Source organism: Hippopotamus amphibius, chromosome 3, assembly GCF_030028045.1.
Source record: "Hippopotamus amphibius kiboko isolate mHipAmp2 chromosome 3, mHipAmp2.hap2, whole genome shotgun sequence".
Taxonomy (NCBI): Eukaryota; Metazoa; Chordata; class Mammalia; order Artiodactyla; family Hippopotamidae; genus Hippopotamus; species Hippopotamus amphibius.
Genome location: NC_080188.1, coordinates 28,081,087 through 28,100,815, shown reverse-complemented (window position 1 = coordinate 28,100,815; position 19,729 = coordinate 28,081,087). Strand labels below are relative to the sequence as shown.

General features: G+C 38.1%; 1 protein-coding gene across 3 annotated transcripts in view; it reads left to right on the top strand.

Moving 5' to 3' along the window:
- The window catches only part of SCFD2 (sec1 family domain containing 2), a 371,083-nt gene that overhangs the window by 145,906 nt on the left and 205,448 nt on the right, over positions 1–19,729 (top strand). For all 3 annotated transcript variants that reach the window (XM_057726429.1, XM_057726430.1, XM_057726431.1), the window contains one exon: positions 8,062–8,311. In XM_057726429.1, coding sequence (XP_057582412.1) covers positions 8,062–8,311 — 250 coding nt within the window. The remainder of the gene's footprint in view (positions 1–8,061; positions 8,312–19,729) is intronic.

Sequence of the window (19,729 nt, the reverse complement as noted above, 5' to 3'; positions counted from 1 at the left end):
AGATTAAGTGAGATACCAAAGGAATCCACAAATACAGCAACTCAAACAGGATAGTTTATTTCACATACACACTGCAGTCTAGAAATTGTTGAGTGATCCAGTCCGGATGCCACTCAAAATGTGGTCCACTGGCCAGCAGCGTTGGTATCACCTGACAACTTATTAGAAATACAGAATCTTCAAGCCCTATCCCCAAATCTAGTGAATTAGCACCTGCATTTAACAAGAGCCCCAGGTAATCCACATGCACATCAAATTTTGAGAAGCTCTGATTTAAAGGACTCATGTTGCATGAGAAGGGGAAAAGAGCGTAGAAAATAATGAACTTTCTTTTTAGGATGTGACATCCTTAAATCAGTAAATATTATTACTTACTATAGTAGAAATTAAAACTGAGAAAAGTTGAAAATACTTACTTATCAATTCCTTTAAAAATAATAACAAACCTGTTATAAGCTAACACAAATAATATATTTTATGAAAAAGAACTGTATTTCCAAAACAAAAAATGTGAGAATGGCATTGGTTTATATTTTTGCAAATCTCTTTAGTGTCTCCCTGAAGAGAAAACAGCTGGATTCTTGTGTTTGCCTCCTCACTCAACATGCTGCCATATGTTGTTTTGGTTGAAGTAATAGTTGAAGAAAATCCAGCCTCATGTAGATACATAGTTGGAAAAGGGAGGAATATTTTGATCGCTTTTTCATATGTTTGCATATATTGTGTTCTAATACCATACTTTGATTCTACAAGCAGTAATTTCTTAAAGTAAGTTGTAATGTGGAATTGGAAACCATATCAGTGAGCTTTCTGTACTCTTTTACATTAAAATCCAATAGTCTATCTTGCATTTTGCATGGATGTTTTGCCTCTGCCTGATGTTGTTACATCATGCGTGGGTCATTTGGAAAACGCTGACTCATCGAGGTATGCAGATCTTCCAAATGTTGACATATTTCATTGTGCAATTCAAACAAAAAATATCACATTTTTAATGTCACCATAGATGTCATCAGAAATGTCTTTAAGTATAGAGAATCTGGTAGTGGCAGATACAAGTTTTCCAAAACTTGAATTTTTATTTAAAAGCCAGAATTTTATCATTGACAAGAAATATGTCAGTTGTTTTCCTGGAAGAAACAGGATCACTTTGTTCATTTTTGAGAACATGTTTGCCAGATACCCAAGTTTTAATTATAATTTCTCTATCTGAAATTTTTTCAAATAACAATGGTATTGCATAAGAGAAACAATTCACTTTACGACTCAAATATTTGCACAAGTTCTTTTCCTCAAAATAACCATTGTACTTTAGTAGATAGAAGTGCTTTATGCATAGTCCTATTTTGTTACACAGAATATTAAAGAGATGTTTATTTAAGGGTTGAGGTTTTGTAAGAGTAATAATTTTTACTGCTTCATCAAGAGCACTCAAGTGAAACTGGCTTTTTAAAAAATTCCAACTGTGAGTACATAGCACAGAGCCCAAGAATACAATGACTGTTATCATAGTTTGGAGCCTCTCTCCTTGATCTGTGTTCAAGTACCAGCAATTTTACCCACCATTAATTTTTGTACTATTAGTGCAAATGTCAACAAGGCAAAGAATGCCTTAGTATTTTTTTTTTCTTTCTTTTTTTTTTGCGGGGGTGTGTGTGGATAGAGCAGCAAAAGGTTTATTGCAGGGCCAAGCAAGGAGAACGGGTGGCTTGTGCTCAAAACCCCCAAACTCCCTGATGGATTTTGGGGAAAAGTTTTATAGGTAAATTACACTGGGGGGGGGGGGGAGGGCAGGTGGAAATAATTTGTACTCAGGAGACCCACAGGGTCCTGCTTGGTTTCAATACCCCCTTTTCTTTGATACTCCTCAATCTTGAGGAGAACAGGTGTTAGAAGCCTTAGTATTTTTATAAAAATAGTTTTGACCTTGTGGACCTCTTGAAAGGGTCTCTGGGATCACAGGTCTATGACTAACACTTTGAAAATCACTCTCCTGTATGATTATCCTGGGCCTGATAAATACTGGCTTCTGCAGCTGCATGATTTTGAACTAATTCTAGGCAAATTTAAGTAGCCAATTAGGGAGCAAATTGTTAAGTAGCAAACTTTAAATTTCACATGTTTCTATGCCTTCTCTTTCTGTGACCACCCTGAAGGTACTCACTGGATCCCTAGTGGCATGGATGAAATAGGTACCACCTAGGAACCTAGTCATGCTTGCTCTTGCTTGTTTGTTTAGTCATTGGGCAGGTATTTATGGAGCCCTACTTTTTACCAGGTTCTCTGACTGGGCTATGGGCCTGATGCAGGGCTTCACATGCCCTATCTCACAGAAGCCACTTGTATTAATTTCCTATTGCTGCTGTAGCAAATCACCACAAACTTAGTGGCTTAGAACAACAGAAATTTACTGTGTTGTAATTGTGTAGGTCTCACCAGACTAAAATCAAGGTGATGGCAGCACTGCATTCCTTTCTGGAGACTCTAAGGGAATATGTTTCCTTGCCTTTTCCAGCATCTAGAGGACTCTCGCATTCCTTGGCTCACGGCTGCCTTCCTCCATCTTCAAAGCCGGCAACTGTGCTTCTCTCTGATCCTTCATCATTGCACCTGTCTCTGACCACAGACAGGAAAGGGCCTTTACTTTAAGGACCATGTGATTAGATTGGGCCTACCCGGATAATGTAGGCTAATCTCCCCATCTCAAAGTCTGTAACCTTCATCACATCTGCAAAGTCCCCTTTGTCATATAATATAACATATTTCTGGTTCTTGGGACAAGAGTGTGGGTCTCTTGCAAGGTGTGTGTGTGTTATTCTGCCTACCACACACTTAGTAAGTGTGCATTAAATATTTGTTGAAGGAATGAACGAAGGATCCTATCCCATCACTCATTTCTCAGAGCTTTGCTCCTCCCTAATATTAGATGTTGATTGTTTAAGACTCAGTTGAGGTACCACCTCTTTGAGGATTTAGGTGTCCCTCTGCTCTGTTTCCAAAGTAAATGAATACCCCTACTAAAGCACTTATTTACTGCATCATCATGACTGTTTACTCCTATCCCCACTCTCCTGTAAGCTCCTTGAATCTTGTGTCTGGTACATAGTATGTGCACAATAAATATCTATTGATGAATGCATGAGGGCAGCAATTAATTATTGTTATACACACCAAGTTACATTTTTGCATTTTCCCTGGAGCATATAAAGCCCATTTCCCAGAGAAGCCACGTGGCTTTAGTTATGGGAATTTAAGGCCTTGTGGCAAGTATTAATGCAATAATGGCAAAGGCCATTAATACAAGTGATATTTTGGAGGAGAAGGGCCTTAGGCCCTCCCTCAGGCCCCACACTCGCAGCATCCCTTGAGCCTGTGCCCCTTAACTGAGCAGAAGCTTGGAGAAATTGTAGAGATGGGTTCTTGGCAGAGCAGCACTTTAGAATGGCTTAGAGTTTCCCTAAGTGTCTGCAGGCTCTGCACCCCCAGAGGAGCAGGTGTGGAGCCAGCCCAGCCTGCTCTGCAGCCACACTGCATATGGCCCGTTTGCACCGCATGCCTGCAGAGGTAGCCAGCACAGAGACTGACTCTGACTTTGCAGAGGTGTCTTAATTCAGCCCCAAAGTTAGCTTTTCTAAAGACAGCATACATTTTACAGAGGGCCTTTTGTATGGAGTTACTGGGGATTCATTCAAAAATAACAGAAGCTCCAGTCTGCAGAATTAAAAAAAAAAAAAAGAAAAGTTTTTGTCATTCCAGACACAGCTCCAGTCTTCCACCTCCTACCAGTAAGCCCATTTATATCAAAATGAATAAGAAATTTAATCCCTGGTACTTTATAAAGAAGCCATTTTCCCCCCTTTGGTTGTAGTTTACTCTGTGTGTGCTTTTTTAATGGCAGTGTTTAATAATGTTTATATTGCCTTTAACCTTTAACTAACTTTGCAGTTAAGTTCCAAGATATGGTTACACATCCAGTGTATGTAGGCTGCTCCTCCTTCCCTTGAGACTACTAACTTCTTATTCCTATAAGGTTCATTTCTATTTCATTCTCTTACCAAGCATCTTAATCCCTTCTGCAGGGTAAGAAGGGCGTCAGTGGGGTAGCAGGCAATAGTAGTAGTTGTGTAGTAGTAGTTGTGTAGTAGTAGTAATAGTTAATAGTTATTAGGGACTCTGTGCCAGGCTCAGTGCTGTGTGACTCCTATTGTTACATCTTTAGAATAACCTTATGAAACCAAAAGTATTATTGTGTATTGTCAAAAGAAAGTGTAAGTGCTTTCCTTAAAATTAGCCCTCAGAAAAGAGGGCCTCCCCTTATGTTTGAGTCCACAAAGGCTGTCCCATTGTAAGCGTTACTCTGTTTTAGACCACAAAGTGGTTTAAGCAGTTGTCCCAGTATTATGAAAATGCTTGTGGCTTGGGATTGCTTGATATTCAGGCATTTGTGGTATTCTTTACATTTTATATAGATGGGAAAATTGAGACTTGGAGAAGTTAAGTAACTTACCCAGGGTCATACGGCTAGTAAGCGGTACAGCCAGAATGTAAACCCAGTCATAAAATCTTATTCCCATCTCCTCATTTTTAATCCACCTCAGATTCTTTCTTTTACCTTTAAAACGGTTTCAACCTAGGAAGTCACTGATGTTTTCTTTCCTTCTTGTTGACGCTTCATCCTAAGAGCAGAGAAGATCAGAAGGTGGATATGCATCCGTCTAGAGCTCTGCTGTTTTGGATAGTGCTAGAAAGGTCTAGTTCACCTTCTAGGCCAAGGTGCCATGGGATTCTCTCTGCTTTATCCTTGCCAGATCACCGTGCCTCCTTTTGCTTTGATGGGAAGTTCACTGCTTCCTGAGTCAGTCTCTTGTTGCGGAGCACAGGCTCCAGGCGAGCAGGCTTCAGTAGTTGTAGCACACGGGCTTAGTAATTGTGGCTCTCGGGCTCTAGGGCACAGGCTCAGTAGTTGTGGTGCACGGGCTTAGTTTCTCCTTGGAATGTGGGATCTTCCTGGACCAGGGATCGAATCCGTCCATACACAATTTTTTAGAAGCAAGTCACACTGAAGAGGTAGGGCAATTAAATTCTGCCTCCTGGAGGGGAACTATCTTATGTAGATAAGTTATTTGGAATTTTTCTATTAAGGAAAATTTGTCTCTTCTCCTACATTTATTAATGTAATCACTTATTCATATCAGTGTGGAGGGATGCATATTTATTTTATACTTTGGGTTATAATACATTACTACTTTAATTATTCTCTTGTGCAAACTGTTCCAGCTTTGGCCACTGGGAGGGCTTCCAGTTGTCTCTTATGTCCTTTTGCCATGCCCCCATTTGTTTTCTAAGGACTTCTGTACTTTCTGGCACATCAAGATATTCCAGGTTCTTCTTGTGTTTTCTGTGCCCCATCCCTAGAATCAGCCATTTCTCCAAGGATCTCTGGTTCCTGTTATTGGAGAATGGTGTTAGAAACTAAGATCTGATCCCTGGGGTGCTCATTGCTACCGGGGTGTAGCTACTGCTAGATGTTCTCGGTAGACAGAGTTAGGAAGTACATGAATGTATATCGGCACATGTTACACACGTATCTGTAATATTTCTGCATCTACATTTCTTTCTATAGTAAAGCTTTTCTTTTTCAAATATTTATGGATATATCTTGCTGTGTGGAGAACAGTGAGATTCACTGCCTTCTATCACCAATTGTAATTTTTTAAGGTCGGGGGAGAAGAAAGTAAAAACGGAGCATAGCTGTGACTTAAGAACTCTGTCATCCTCTAGTCAGATCATGTCATTTTAGAGATGAAGACACCCTGAGAAGTTTACTGGGATCCAAAGAGGTTAAGATACTAGCTAGTGGAGTAGTCATGATTGGAATCTGGCTTTTTGAAATGGAATCTCTTTATTTCCGCTGTATCTAATGCCTCTTTAAGACTGATCAGTATTCTTGGCTTTGTATTTAGCTCAGTTATTAACTTCTTGGGATGCATTAAGCAGATTAAAATGTCATTTTAGACATTGGTGTGCACAGGTATGACCTAGCCAATGGAAGTCTGCTACAGGGTCACTGAGGAGGGATTTTGCTCTCCAATGACATGTCTTAGATCAACAACTTGAAAATGATGCTCTGATGGCCAGATGTTAGTGAGCGAATCTTTTTAAATGATTATGATGATTACCGTGCCCGGTTTTACTTTGTATAACTATCGCAAAAAAAACATCTTTTTGCTCTGGGGAGAGAATCACAGGGCTCCTATAGGACAGGTCCTTGATGTATACACATGCTTTTTAGAAATGGGATGTAAAACAATGAAGGAGTCTTCTTAATATCATCCAAAGAGTTGGTGATAGGGTAAAAAGTAAAAATCAAAAGCTGCAGCCCCCACAAGCCCTTCTTTTAACAGGCTAGCCACATAGCTTCTTTCTTTTAAATTGCTTTTGACAGTTTTTAAAGTAGAGAACAAACATGTGAAACTCCTGAGGCTCTAGGACAGTCCTAGGATGCCTTCAAACCTTTCAGCCATTTCCTTTGAGGAGTGGGTATGTTTATACTTGATAAACCATGTCTTGTCACCATGTAACAGTAAAATCTCCATTCTGTTCTTTTCCATTTATACTTTATTCATTCCATTTTATTTTTGCTTGGTACATTGTGAACATCAAGATTTTTAGTGGAAATAAATGGTAACAGCTGTTTCCCGTGTACCAAAAAATATAATTGTGAACCTTAACCTTGAGATGATATGTCTAAATTTTCCCAGGTATGGAAATGACTTGACTAGAAAAGCTCATTTTTGGGTAGTCGTCCCAATACAGAACCACATTCAGCTGCTTGCCATTAACTTCATTCAGAGAGAGAGAGAGTTTCTATAGGTCTTTCTTTATTCCAATACTCCCTTCTTAACGTGGCTTTTCCTCTTTAAAATAGTGCATATTTACTTACATAAACATAAATACACCCTTATGTCCCAGCTTTCACTCCTGCTTTATTTTTCTCCATAGCTCTTAGCACCATTTAATATACTATATATTTCACTTCCTTAGCTTTAAATTGTCTCTTTTCCCCCAGTACAATGTGAGCTCTCTGAGAGCGGGAGATTTGTTCACTGCTGTGTTCCCCGGACCCAGAGTAGTACCTGGGACATAGTAGGTGCTCAGTGAACGCTTCTAAATGAATAATGTGAAAGTTGTAACTCGTGATCATTTGGCCCCCAATTTTAATATAAACACAAATAGTTGAGTTTTATTTTACAGGGTTATTTTAGACTGTGAGTAAAATTAAGTCACATTGTTTAAAATGGGGATTTATTATTCACCAAAAACCTCAGAATTTGTACTGGAAATGTGCATAGTGCCTTGGGAGTTATGCAGCTAACTCAGTAATGCAATGCTATTATTACATGAAAGGAATTTAAAAGTTCTCTGCTAAATATCACTCAGGAAGTTGGTGGAATATCTAAACGCACTTTTTTTTTTTAAGTTTAAAGGTGAATTACCTTTAGACTAACCCAAAGATATCATGAAGTGTCATTACCCAGTTTGACCAGATTTAGCAGAAGATGACTTTTCATTGTTATAAAAAAAAAATCTATTCTGACTAATTTTTGCCCACTTAAAAAATATTAAAAAGAATATGCTGTAAAATCCAAGATAATTCCTCTGAAGGAGTGTCAGCATTCATTTGTATATGTAGGTGCTGGCATGTTTTTATTTTTAATCATATTATGTTACAAATGTATTATTTTTATTTAAAATTTCTAGTGTCTGAAGTACTTACCCTTTTATTTTTAAAACACATGGGCTCTTATTTCTTTAAGCAGTATGTAAGATAATAGAAAAGGGTATGCAACTTGACCAGCCGTTTTATGAACTAGATCTTTCAAAACAAGAGCTCTAATGCCAAATTTCCTGCAGTATTCTCTCCAGGACAAGAAGCAAACAAATAAAAAGCAATCTGAACATCACAGACTTGTTTGCAGGCTATCTTTGGGCTGATGTAGTGCATAAATGTTGTCTTTGTACAAGATTGACATATGTACCTATTCCCCCCTTTTATTTCAGAGCATTGGGGAGTCAACAATGTCTGTTGTGTTAAATCAGCTGCTGCCCATGATTAAGCCTTCGAACCAGAGGACCAACGATGACTACAGCCCTGAAGAGCTGCTGGTCCTCCTCATATATATTTATTCTGTCAGTGGAGAGTTCTCAATGGACAAAGACCTGGGTGAAGGTGAAGAAAAAGTGAAGAAAGCATTGGCTCAAGTCTTTTGTGAGGAGCCTGAATTGTCACCTTTGCTCCAAAAAATCACAGGTGAGTGTTTAACAAAAATAGAGGGCGTAAACATCACCGATACAGAAAACAGATTTAAAAATAAAGGCGTTTGGAAATAGGATGTAACCATCTTCATTGGAGTTGTTCAGAATTTCATGAGGCCCAATGAATACTAGTCAAGCTTTAGGATTAGAGGTTTTTATTGGAGTGTTTTTTTTTTTTTTTTCCCCAGTAGTGGTAGTGAAATGACTTTCTAGTTGCTTGTCAGATTTCATTTTCTTGAAGCCTAAGCCTTGTTGAAATAGCAAAATACTCACAGGGTATAATATCTTCAAAGAAAAATATGACTTCTCATATTTTGTTTTGAATCTGAGTTTAATTGGCAGTATCCAAAATAATACCCAAGCATCCCAGTAAAGTGGGCTGTTGATTTGGGGGAAATATATAATTAAATATCATAAAATCTAACCATCTTCACTTCTGCTAAGAACTGTGATATAACTTATGGAGATAAGTCATTTGTGCTGTTTCCTATCAAATTCAATACTATTTATATTTTGTGTAAAGCTTATTGCTAGTAGTGTGAGCCTGGGTCTGTTTGAGAGTGAGAAGTTATTACAACTTACATGTAAAACTTAAATATTTTAAAAACATACCAGGTTGCCATTCATTCATGAGTGTGTGTGTGTGTGTGTGTGAGTGCATGTAGACCTCTCCACTGGGGAAGGCTCAACTGAGGCAAGTTACATATCATCCGACTTTTCTTCCTGTCCCCTGTTGTGCCTCCCTGGGGGGAGTATCCAGCTTGCTCAGAAGCAGGCTGTGTCTCTGTCCACCCCAGCATCCCGTGCATCTATGCCTTCCTTTGTGCCCACCGCTGACCTTTCCCGTGTCTGGTCATGGAAAATTACACCCTGACAAGATGGAAACCGAATGAAGTTCCCACAGAAATGAAACGTTTCCTTGCTCAGTACAGAATCTGCTTGCCAACTTAAAATCTACGTAAGGAAAACTCGTGGGAGTTGTTCCCATTTCATTAAGGTACCGCACTGTATGTGACTCCGTGTGTTTGTTTGGCTATAAATGAATATTGACTTAGGAAGGCTTAATACGGTTTATATAGGGCTTAGAACAGTGATTTGATTCAAAGTCCATTTGAATGCTCGGAGAGTGCAACTGGAACTTATTCTTAACATGCATAATTCCAGAAACAGACAACAAAGACGGTGTGTTTTCGCAAGGCTGTTTGGATAGCTTTTCTGCAGCATTAGTGTGTTACTGTATTATTTTGAGAATTGAGGTCAGGCAGTCCGTGTTCATTCGATATTTGCTCAAGGTGTTTATTGACCCAGAATTTCATTCTTTATTAGTTTCTTTGTTTATGATTGCGCAGGATATTACATTTTCTTGCTTTCAAGTGTGATTTCACACTTAAGAACACTTTTGTACATTCGTGTTTATGTTAGGAAAATTTGTAAGGTTAGCAGTTGAAGGTAAAAAAAATAAGAATTTGTAGAAATTTTAGTGTATCTTTAAATTTTGGAGACATCTTATTTTATAACACAAAGTGTACATTCCTACCTAGATTAACTTTGGATGTACAGTCAAACAGGGTGGATAAGATGTGCTACTTAGACTTGACGTAAGTCAACTTGCCAATGGAACGCATATGCATTGATCGACCTCTGTGGACACCAAAAGGACTTGATTTCTGAAGACGGACCTTTACTTGGCCTGTGTAGACATGCCCCTTATTAAGTATGTGGAAAAGACATGTGTCCTGAGAAGTAGGGTTTATGTTTACAGTTAGCTGCTGAAGAGAATGAAGAGAATGGAGAATGTTTAATTACTCCATCTCAGGAGAAGGAGTAAAAGGGTACTGTTGAGGCAGTGGTGACTCAGTCTTGTAGAACAGGATGAAATACCCAGTATGTACTGGAAGAATTGAATAGTCTTCCAAATGTGCTTAGGCTTTTGTGGAACTAGGTTAGTTTGGCTTTTACCATGAACTTGCCCACAGTGTTGCACTTAGGTTATTCCAGTTTATCCTCTCAGCTTACTTGTTACTGGGTGGCAGAAAATATTTTATGTCTTGTGCACAGTTTGTGGTTGATGAGATTTAGTTTAAAAGTATTATTGGAAACAAGCAATCAATATAAGAATTCTATTTTTTATATAATGTTTTAATTTTACTAATCTTAACTGTTGATAGACTCAAGAAAGCAATACTTTTTCTGTACTAAAAATTAAGCATGTTATCATCACCCAACAGCTAAGTGATAGAACCAGGATTTGAATCCAGGTGTTCTGGATCTGGAGCCCATGTCTTTAAATATGAAATTCTAAACCTACCACAAACTCACTTCCATAAGCATTGCATATTATATTCTGTAACTTATGCTTGCTTAAACTTATTGTTTTATGCCATGCATGCTCATTTTCTGAACAGTGAATTAATATTTGGTTAATATTGTAAATATTACTTGTGCTTTTGAATCTGTCTATAGTAGCTACTTATAGATGTTTCCTCATACGTTTCTATTTTGGTGCATGTGTCCTCTTTGTTTCTGCACTGCTATAAAGAAATTAAAATGTTATTTCTAGTCATTGATATCTATTGGTTGTCTAGCTTTCTAAAACAGGAATAGCAAACTTAAATTCCTTTTATTTCAATAATATCTCTCAACAATCGCCCTGTATTTAAAATTCATATTTCCTTTTATATGTTAAAAATGTAATTTACTTTTGACAACTTCTTTCATTTCTCTCTCGCCTTCCCTTTTATGGAAAGGGCAGTGGGAAATTATGATTGGCAAAACAAGACAGAACTTGATTATGGTCCCTGACAGCATGATTTTGTTTGTAATAGGTACTCTCGGGGAGAGTGGTGGGCAAAAACTCTCTTTTCTATTCACACAAAATAACAAGGGTTGGCTCTCAGGGTGTCAGGGATGGGAGCTGTAAAAAAGGAAATTGGTTTGGCCTAAATGTGTCATTTAGGGTTGTGCTTTCTCAGTCTTGCTAAGTTCAAAGAGAGTATCAGTTTCCATATATGTTAGTGTTCGCATGGCAGTCACAAGAGAAAACAAAGGAAAACCATTTGAACTTTCTTCAGAGTATGAAATCAAAACACTGATTTTAAAGATCTGTGCAACATGGACTGTCATCGCACAGGGAGTTACTTTCAGAAACAGCGTAAGCTTAGAGCAGAAATCCTTGATGCAGAGGTCCTGGCTCTGTCATTTCCTAGCAGTGTGTATCAGTGGGCCCATTGCCATCTCTGAGCACTGATAATAAATATAAGTGCCCTACTGACTGCTCATGGTTTTGCTGAGAATAAAATGATGTCATGACGTGAGCTAATTTTTTATCCATACAGTATTATAATAGGTAATTTTTTTTCCATTGCTGTTATTAATTTGATAGCATCTAGCTGTCATCTCGGGCAGTGCTTCCCAGCCTTTCCCACATTGTGACGCACACAGACAGTACGAATGTTTGCATAGTCTGCTGAGGTGAGTGGACAGGCTGGCGTGGTTGGAGGCAGCCGGTGGCAGGGGCTCTGATCACCCCCGGCCCTACCCAGTTGACGTGTGAGCTGAAGTGAAGCAGCAGCTTGGCACACCTGCAAACTATTGAGGGCAAATTGGTGCGCTAAGGTATGTTGGTCAGAAGGCTCTGGAATCAGGAAACAAAGAAAAACAACACTTGCGTGTGGTTTTTGACACCCAAAACTCTTGGAAAATATTTTTTTTGGTAAACAGTTTTTATATTACTCATTAATTTATTTCCCTGAATTTTTATAGTGTCTTTAAAGATCAGGTCGATAGGGGCTTAGATGTATTTTGTTGAGTTAGGTTCAGTGTAATGCTAGGAAATGAAGGATTCAAAATATCTAAAAACTCTGTGGTTCAAGAGAGAGGCAGGATAATATCATAGAAACTGTAATTTACATTTATTAGGTTCTTATTTTACTTCTGTTGATAATTTGGGATTGTCAGTTTCTGTATTATTGTATTAGGATTGTACCTGGATATATGTAATGGGAAATTTACCAGTTTAGCTTAAATAATAAATAAAAATAAACAGGGATTTATTTTTTCTCAGCAGGAAGTTCAGAGACAGGCAACAGCAGAACTCACACTTCTTTTGGCTTCCTTCCTCCCTCCCTTCCTTCCTTTTCTTCCTGTGGGTATATTTCCGCATCATGGTCATGAGGTGGACACTCCTCTTCCATGCAGTGCCCCTGCTGTAGGCAAGGAGGGGAGGAAGGGTGAAAGTAAAAGGAATACACTAGTGGAGTCTGCTGTTTTTTTGTGTTAGGGAAACCCTAGCTTTCTGGAAGTCCTACCCAGAAGACTTGTAATCATTGCCGAGAACTGGGTTTCATGACCACCTCTGGCTACAGAGAATCTGATGACTGTTTTTAACTGGGCACGTATTTGTCATGAACACAGTCAGGGTTCTGTTAGAAGGAAGAAGGTGAGAATGGGCATTAGGTAAGAAGCTTGAATTTGCTGCAGTTATTATTATCGGCTTCCCTGACAGAGGAAATTCTAAGGCAACGTAAGGTACTGTAAGATGGAGTGATGCCTCGGGTGCAGTTATAGTATTAATTTTCTTTTACAGCATATACTGAAATAACATGTTGTTGTGTGCTAGTATCATTGGACTTACATCACAAATATTTTAAACATCAGTATTCATTGAACATGTCTATGTACCTGGCATTATTCTCTCTAAGCATAGAAACCCTGGGGGCGGCAGTGGTGGAGTAAAGGCTCTGGGCACAGGATTTGGAGTCAGGTGGATCTGGGTTCTAGTTCTGACTCTGGATCTTAGTAGTTGTGTGATCTTGAATATGTCATTTAACTTCACCAATTCTCAGTTTCCTCATAAATACAATAGACATAGTAATAGTACCAACCTTAAGAGATAAAATAGTTGCTTGAAGTGCTGGGTACAGGTCCTGGTGCGTAAGGTGTTGTCCGCGTGTGTTATCTATGTCATCATCGTTGTTTCATCACTTATTATTTTACTGTTGTTGTCACCATCATCATCATCAGGCAGCATCTCTCTTCAAAGAGCTTACAGTTGTTTTAGAGACAAGATGAACACCGAAAACACTGCAAATCAGCATAATGTTATATATGTTATGTGTATTTGATGTTATATAAATGGAATGACATGTCCAAAATGTGTGAATTTGAATGCTATGATGACTTGGTATCAATGACATCTATAAACAGAGAGTTACTGTATGTACTGGGTCTGGCCAAATCGAATCGTATATAGACAAGTATTGGGGAAATATCAGTTAATAACAGCATTATAATATCTGATAACTCTAGATAATACTATAGTGTTCAAAGTGCTTTCATATACATTATCTCCTTTGCTCTGAAAAGAATATATAAGGTCGAGCCCATAAACTTACACGCCTAAAAAATATACCCCAAATGTCTGAGCTCAAATGAAATATACCTATAATGCTGAATCCTCTTTGAGACGGTTTATTCATAAATATACTTCTAGTTTTTCAAACATGGTTTGGGACAGAGAATATAAAATTGTGTATAAATTTGGAAATAGTAAAGTTGCAGTTTTGTGTTTCCATTTTTTCCATGGCAGTTCCCTCTCTAATAAACCTTTTCTCTTTAGGTAAAACCCAGGTACCCTTTTGGAAAGTCCCATGGTTGCCTGGTTTTTATAATAGGTGTAAAGACTTGTAAGGCATATATTATTATGTTTTATGAATGGAAAGGTTCTCAACAATTAGCCAGTTTATTCACTTTGCACAAGAGAAAATCAGTGCCCCAAAAGGTTGATAATGTGCCTCAAATCAGCAGCTAATAGCTTATCCAGTGCAAGGATGGAACTAGAGACTGTGTTTCTTGATTCCCAGTCCAGAATTCTTTTTACTGGACCAGTGATTCCCAGCCTTTGGCTCATGGATAGCTGGGGAAATCTAGCAGTGAGAACAGAAGGTTTACTCCTCCATGTGTGCTTCGTGCTTCATCTATAAACTCAGTATTACTCTTCATGAATAAGTATGCAAATATTTGTAGATATTATTGTAACATAAAATACAAATTCATTTAAAGATATTGCTCAAGCTATAGGATTTTTCCTTTGTATCTTTCAGGTAACAGATACCAAAAGCATAATTATAAGATATCCCCATACTTTAAAAATGTTTGAAATCATGAGTTGCAATAGGAATCTCAAACTCAAATGCTTGCAGTGACCAGCAAGTAATATAAATAAGTAAAGTAGGCCAGGTTCGGGAAAAACAACAGTGAAAGTGCAGTGATAATTAGTAAAAGATAGTCATTCTTAATAAAGGGGACAATAGGGAGTGGTGAGGACTGTGTCAAACTGGAGATCCTCTGATTGTTTTAGGGAGAACATGAGCCTAATATTGCCAATCTCTCAAGAAATCAGTAACCTGAGTTTTTTTTTTTTTTAATATTCTTAATTAACCAAGTTTAAAAGTTGGCTTATTTTTTAAAACACTGCATGAGTCAAAGAGATCTTATTGAAGGGCAGAATTCAGCCTGTAGGCTTACAGGTTGCAATCTTTATGCTAGAGTACAGTATCTAGTATACAACCCAGTATACAGGTTACAGTCTTTATACTAGAGTATAGTATCTAGTATACAACCCAGTGTACAGGTTACAGTCTTTATATTAGGTACTGCCTCAGATGTTGATTACAGAGAAAAGCTTTTAAATCTCTAACTCTAGTACTTACTAGAAATCTGAAAGATCTCTAGGCAGATGAAATTAGACACTATAGTTCTGTCAGAAAGCAAAGGAAAGGACCTAGTGACCTCCTTTTTCAACTTCTTTTATCGAAAAGAAAAAAAGAATCACATTTGTTTACATTTTAATCTGGCATGAGTTTACCAGGGAAGTAGCATAGATTTTCCTTCCAAATAGATTCTGTAAAGATACTATCTAAGTGGAAGTAGGTTTCTCACAGAACTCTGTCTATCGGATAGAATATGCTGGAAAACAATTTGGGGTTTAATATTAGGACGACAACTCAGGAAAATAAAGCCAGCCAGAAAGTCTGACTCACCCCCATGAGAAGAGCTTCCCAGCACAGGGAACTGACACTGGGGCTTGTGTCAGTAGGAATTTTACTAAGACATTTTAGGACTTTAAAATATTACAGTGTGAAAAGTCAGTTCTGTGGAAGGGTTTGTCTGTAAGTTCTGCTCAAATTCTGGCATTTTTTCTAGCTAGATCTGATCTATAGTTGTGCTTCCTTTGCTATGTAATTCCCAAAACTTTGGCATAAAATAATGGCAGGATTCCTGTTACTCTAACTGGAATAATCAGAACTTCACATTGATTGGGATAAAATGTATAAATTACCTTCATGATACACCATGATTTTTCAAATCTTCTTCAGCTTTTTTGAAGTTTTGATTTTAAGGGATTTTGTTTCCTAAGTTTTTTCTTCTCTATTCCTTCTCACTGTCTTTTGCCCTCTTTAAGATCAGCCATGGATAATAAATGAGGAAAGGCAGGTCCAGTTTGGAAAGCACTGTTCTTAGGGACACAGAAGGTAAGAATAGTCTAGTGAGCTCTCAGCCAGCATCCACTTGCATTCTTAACAGAAATCTAACAGAGGGCTTCGAATGAGGAAGGAGCTGAGAATTCGTTTTCAGTGGCTTATGGAAGGCAGTTTATGGTACTTTCAGGTCTACTTTCCAACAGAGAGCATATGTATCTACCCTTATCTCCTCAGTAAAACAAAGACACATTCTACAACTAAGAGTAAAAATCTGTTTGCAATGATTTATTTATGACAGCTTTCCTCTTTTGAGAAAGTTCAGGTAAACATAGACCATATAAAATTATTATTACTATTTATGGCTGCCACTTTATTATGGAAACTTTCATCTCCATCAACACAAGGCATGGACATTTTGTTTATTATGTTAGTAAAGGTATGTCTTTCAAACAAAGCATTTTTCATCATTGGTCAAGTACTTTTCCCAGCCTTGTAGAAAGTCAGTCTTCTTTGTAAAATATGAGGTACTTCCCAACAGAGAATTGTAAAAGATGAGGAGCTAATGAGAATTTCTCCTCTTGTGCTTCCTTTACTCTATCACCTCTGCATTCTTTCCTCCTCTCACAGCTTCCCCTCAGTAATTCATCAAATTTCAGAATATGCATCTCTGCAGATTTCTGCTCCTAAGAGCACTGTTTCAATTGCAAAATAGTTTTCAAGATTTCAAAAATCTTTCCCTTAAATAGGTGTTCCTTGAACCTTGAGCATTGTCAGTGGTGGTGTTGCTGTGGTGACTAGAAGAGTGATCCTAAAAGTTCATTGCCAGCCTTCATGCTACCCACACTGGAATGAAAACTTCAGTTTATTACAGTAGGTGACAGTGTACAAAACCATGACTGCAGAATCCACTCACTCAGCTGAAAGAGGACTTCGGAATGCAGGGTAAAATTCATTTCAGAAAAGATTTCCGAAATCTTTTCAGAAAAATTCATTTCAGAACCTCACCTCTTGGTTCTAATTTGTGGATTCTCAGTTATTGTGGCACTCCAGTATTAGACTTTTCATTAAGGTATATACGTTCATTTCTAGTGTTTCAGGGCTGTCAAAACAAAAGATAACAAAACAAAACAACAGCTTTAAAGACTGTTGTTTTCCATTATGGTTTGTAACACTGTTTGGTATAATAGGGTCTATTTTTCCTCTTGATTTCTAAGATTTCTGCTGGAAACTCTGATGAAGAACATATGTCTGCCTTAAATCACTCCCGTGAGAAATGTTGGAACTGTTACATTTAGTTTTACTGTCCAACATATTAAAATAGTTAACCACAGCACTTATTACAAAACAGCTATATCAAGTGAAGTTTACAATGTTTAGTTCATGTTTAAAATATATCACAAGCTGTGTAGAAAAATATTTAGAGCTGCCTATTAAGGTAGCAAACTAGTTATGTAATTCTGCAAATATATGAAGGGATCGCTACGAATTACTTTCTCAAGTACTTAATATTTCCATGCCAGCTCATAAAAACAATCACTCTTAACTAAGACACTGGAACGAATCTTCTTGCTGTGGTATTTATATATGCATACATACACAAGACAGACTGTCCAGATCATTAATTTTTATGTCTGCACATAATGCCAATAGTAATAATTGTGTGTGTGACAGAGAGATTAATAATTGCTGATTCTTATTAACTGCACATTAGATGATCAGTTCTCAGTCATGAAAAAGAACAAATGGAATGCATGGAATACAGGGTAATTTTCTTAAACACATAGCTCTGGATCAAATAGGAGTGATTGGGTGGTGTGGTTGAAAAGAACACAACCGGGAAGGGGCCCAGTGTTTATTCCTAAATATGCCCATAGGTGTGTAACCTGAAAATAAGTCCCTTAGCTTCCTTTGTACTCAGAATCCTCATCATAAAATCAGAGTTTCATTAGGTGAATCTAAGGTCTCTTCTTTCACTACCATTCTGTGGTTCTCGCTTCTTTTGCTTTTTATTTTTATAGAAATCAGTGTACTCCCTTCCCTACCCTAAATTAGCTCCTCCTCAGTACCATTCTGTCTTTTTCAGGCTATCCCTGTCCTCTCGGGGGGAAGCAATGGAGCCGTTGACTCAGCCTCAGCTCCTAGAGCAGTGGGCTGCTCTCTGCTCTCCAGAAGTGCTCCCTCTTCTCCCATGGCCTTCCCTCTGAATTCCCTGACTCCACGCCTGCCCACCCATTTATCCTGCCTGCTGATACCAGGTTAACATTTTAAAATTTAGTTTTATATTTTGATATCTTTACTTTAAGGTTTTTCCTCCACTATTATAGTCACACGTTCTCTTTGTAGAAAGTTTGGAAATGTCAAGAACAATGTAGCAGAAGCCACCTATAGTTTTCATTTTATTGAGTATTGATGAAAAACATACTTACCGTTTGTATTTCATCTTTTGTGAGTTGCCTGCTCATGGTCTTTTACTTTTTTCCTGTGGAGTTATTAATTTTATTCTTAATGATTTTGAATCAGAGCATTTGTATTATTAAGGTTATTAATCCTCAGTCATGTATTTTGCTAGTCTGCCTTCCTAGTTGGTATTTGCCTTTCATATTTGCTTGTTTGGCAAATCTGGAGACAGAGCTGTATTTAGGAACTTGGGGGCAGAGACTCCAACAGCATGACTGGGACTCTCTGCATCTTCTAAGCTTTTCTTCCTTCTAAGTATTGACCTCATTCTTTTCTATCGCAACTGCCTCTCTGTGACCTCTCATCCCTCCCAGCCGTTCCTGGCTTATGTCATTCCAGAATAGCAGCTCAGGAAAAAAGAGAGCTTCTTTTCTTCCAGGGGTTATAGATCAATCCTAGGAAACGAAGCTGGCAGACTTCCAGTCACTGTTGCCAGGGGACTGGGGCTCTCTTTGGCCAGGCTGAGTCCTGTGTCCATAACCATGTTGGGGAGCGGGCGGGAGGGAGGCGGAGGCAGGGATTTGGAGGAATGGGTGGTGGGCTGTGATCGACAGGCCAGCACCGCCATGTAGAGTAGGGTCTGGAGTAATTCCACAGAGGAAGGGATACTGACGTGCAAAAGCTGGATATGTCCACCGTGAGAACATTCACTAATAAACCAGTTTTCTTTCTTCATATTTAAAAAATACATCTTCTCCCTCTTGGGTTTTGTATTTTGCCAAAATGGGTAAAGATGTCATTGGCACCAGAATGATTGCTTCAGGAGTAGGTATTTGTATGCCTAAAAATAATTGTCTGGAATTTTCACTAATGTTTTAGAAAACAACATCAGAACAACTGTACTAAGGGAATTCTTAGGACTCAAGCTACTTTCCCCATGTGACTGCCCCTCAGCACTCGAGTGGCAGTAACTGTGCCTGTCATGCATGGCTGTGTCATTATATATAATTCTTTGAGTATAAGCATTAGAAGGGCGGAGATTGTCATCTGGATGAATTTTAAAGTTCCATTCATATTTATGTATTCCTTAAAATATTTATAATTGGATTTTTTCCCCTGATCAGAGACATATACTTGTTCACTGTAGAATACTTGGAAGATCTTTTGCTCTCTAATAAACACAGAATAAAATTTAAAATTACCAATGAACCCACTACCCAGAGAAAACTACTGTTAGTATTTTGATGTGTATTTGGTGATCTATTGCTAAGTAGAAATTCAGATCCCATATATGCTTCCCACGTGAATGTAGCAGGTGAGATTTTGTTTTAAATGTGTCTTGTAGTTTATCTGTTAAGATCAGAGGACCCCAGGTATAATGTCACATACAGTTTTTGAAACTAACATTGGAAAGATGGTTGTTGAGAATGTTTGTTCAGAATCCGTGTCCCAAGTTCCAGGCGACCTTATCCCTTAAAAGTCAAATTACCCTTAATCAGAACATGAAGGAGAATAAACCAAAAAGGAGGACCATT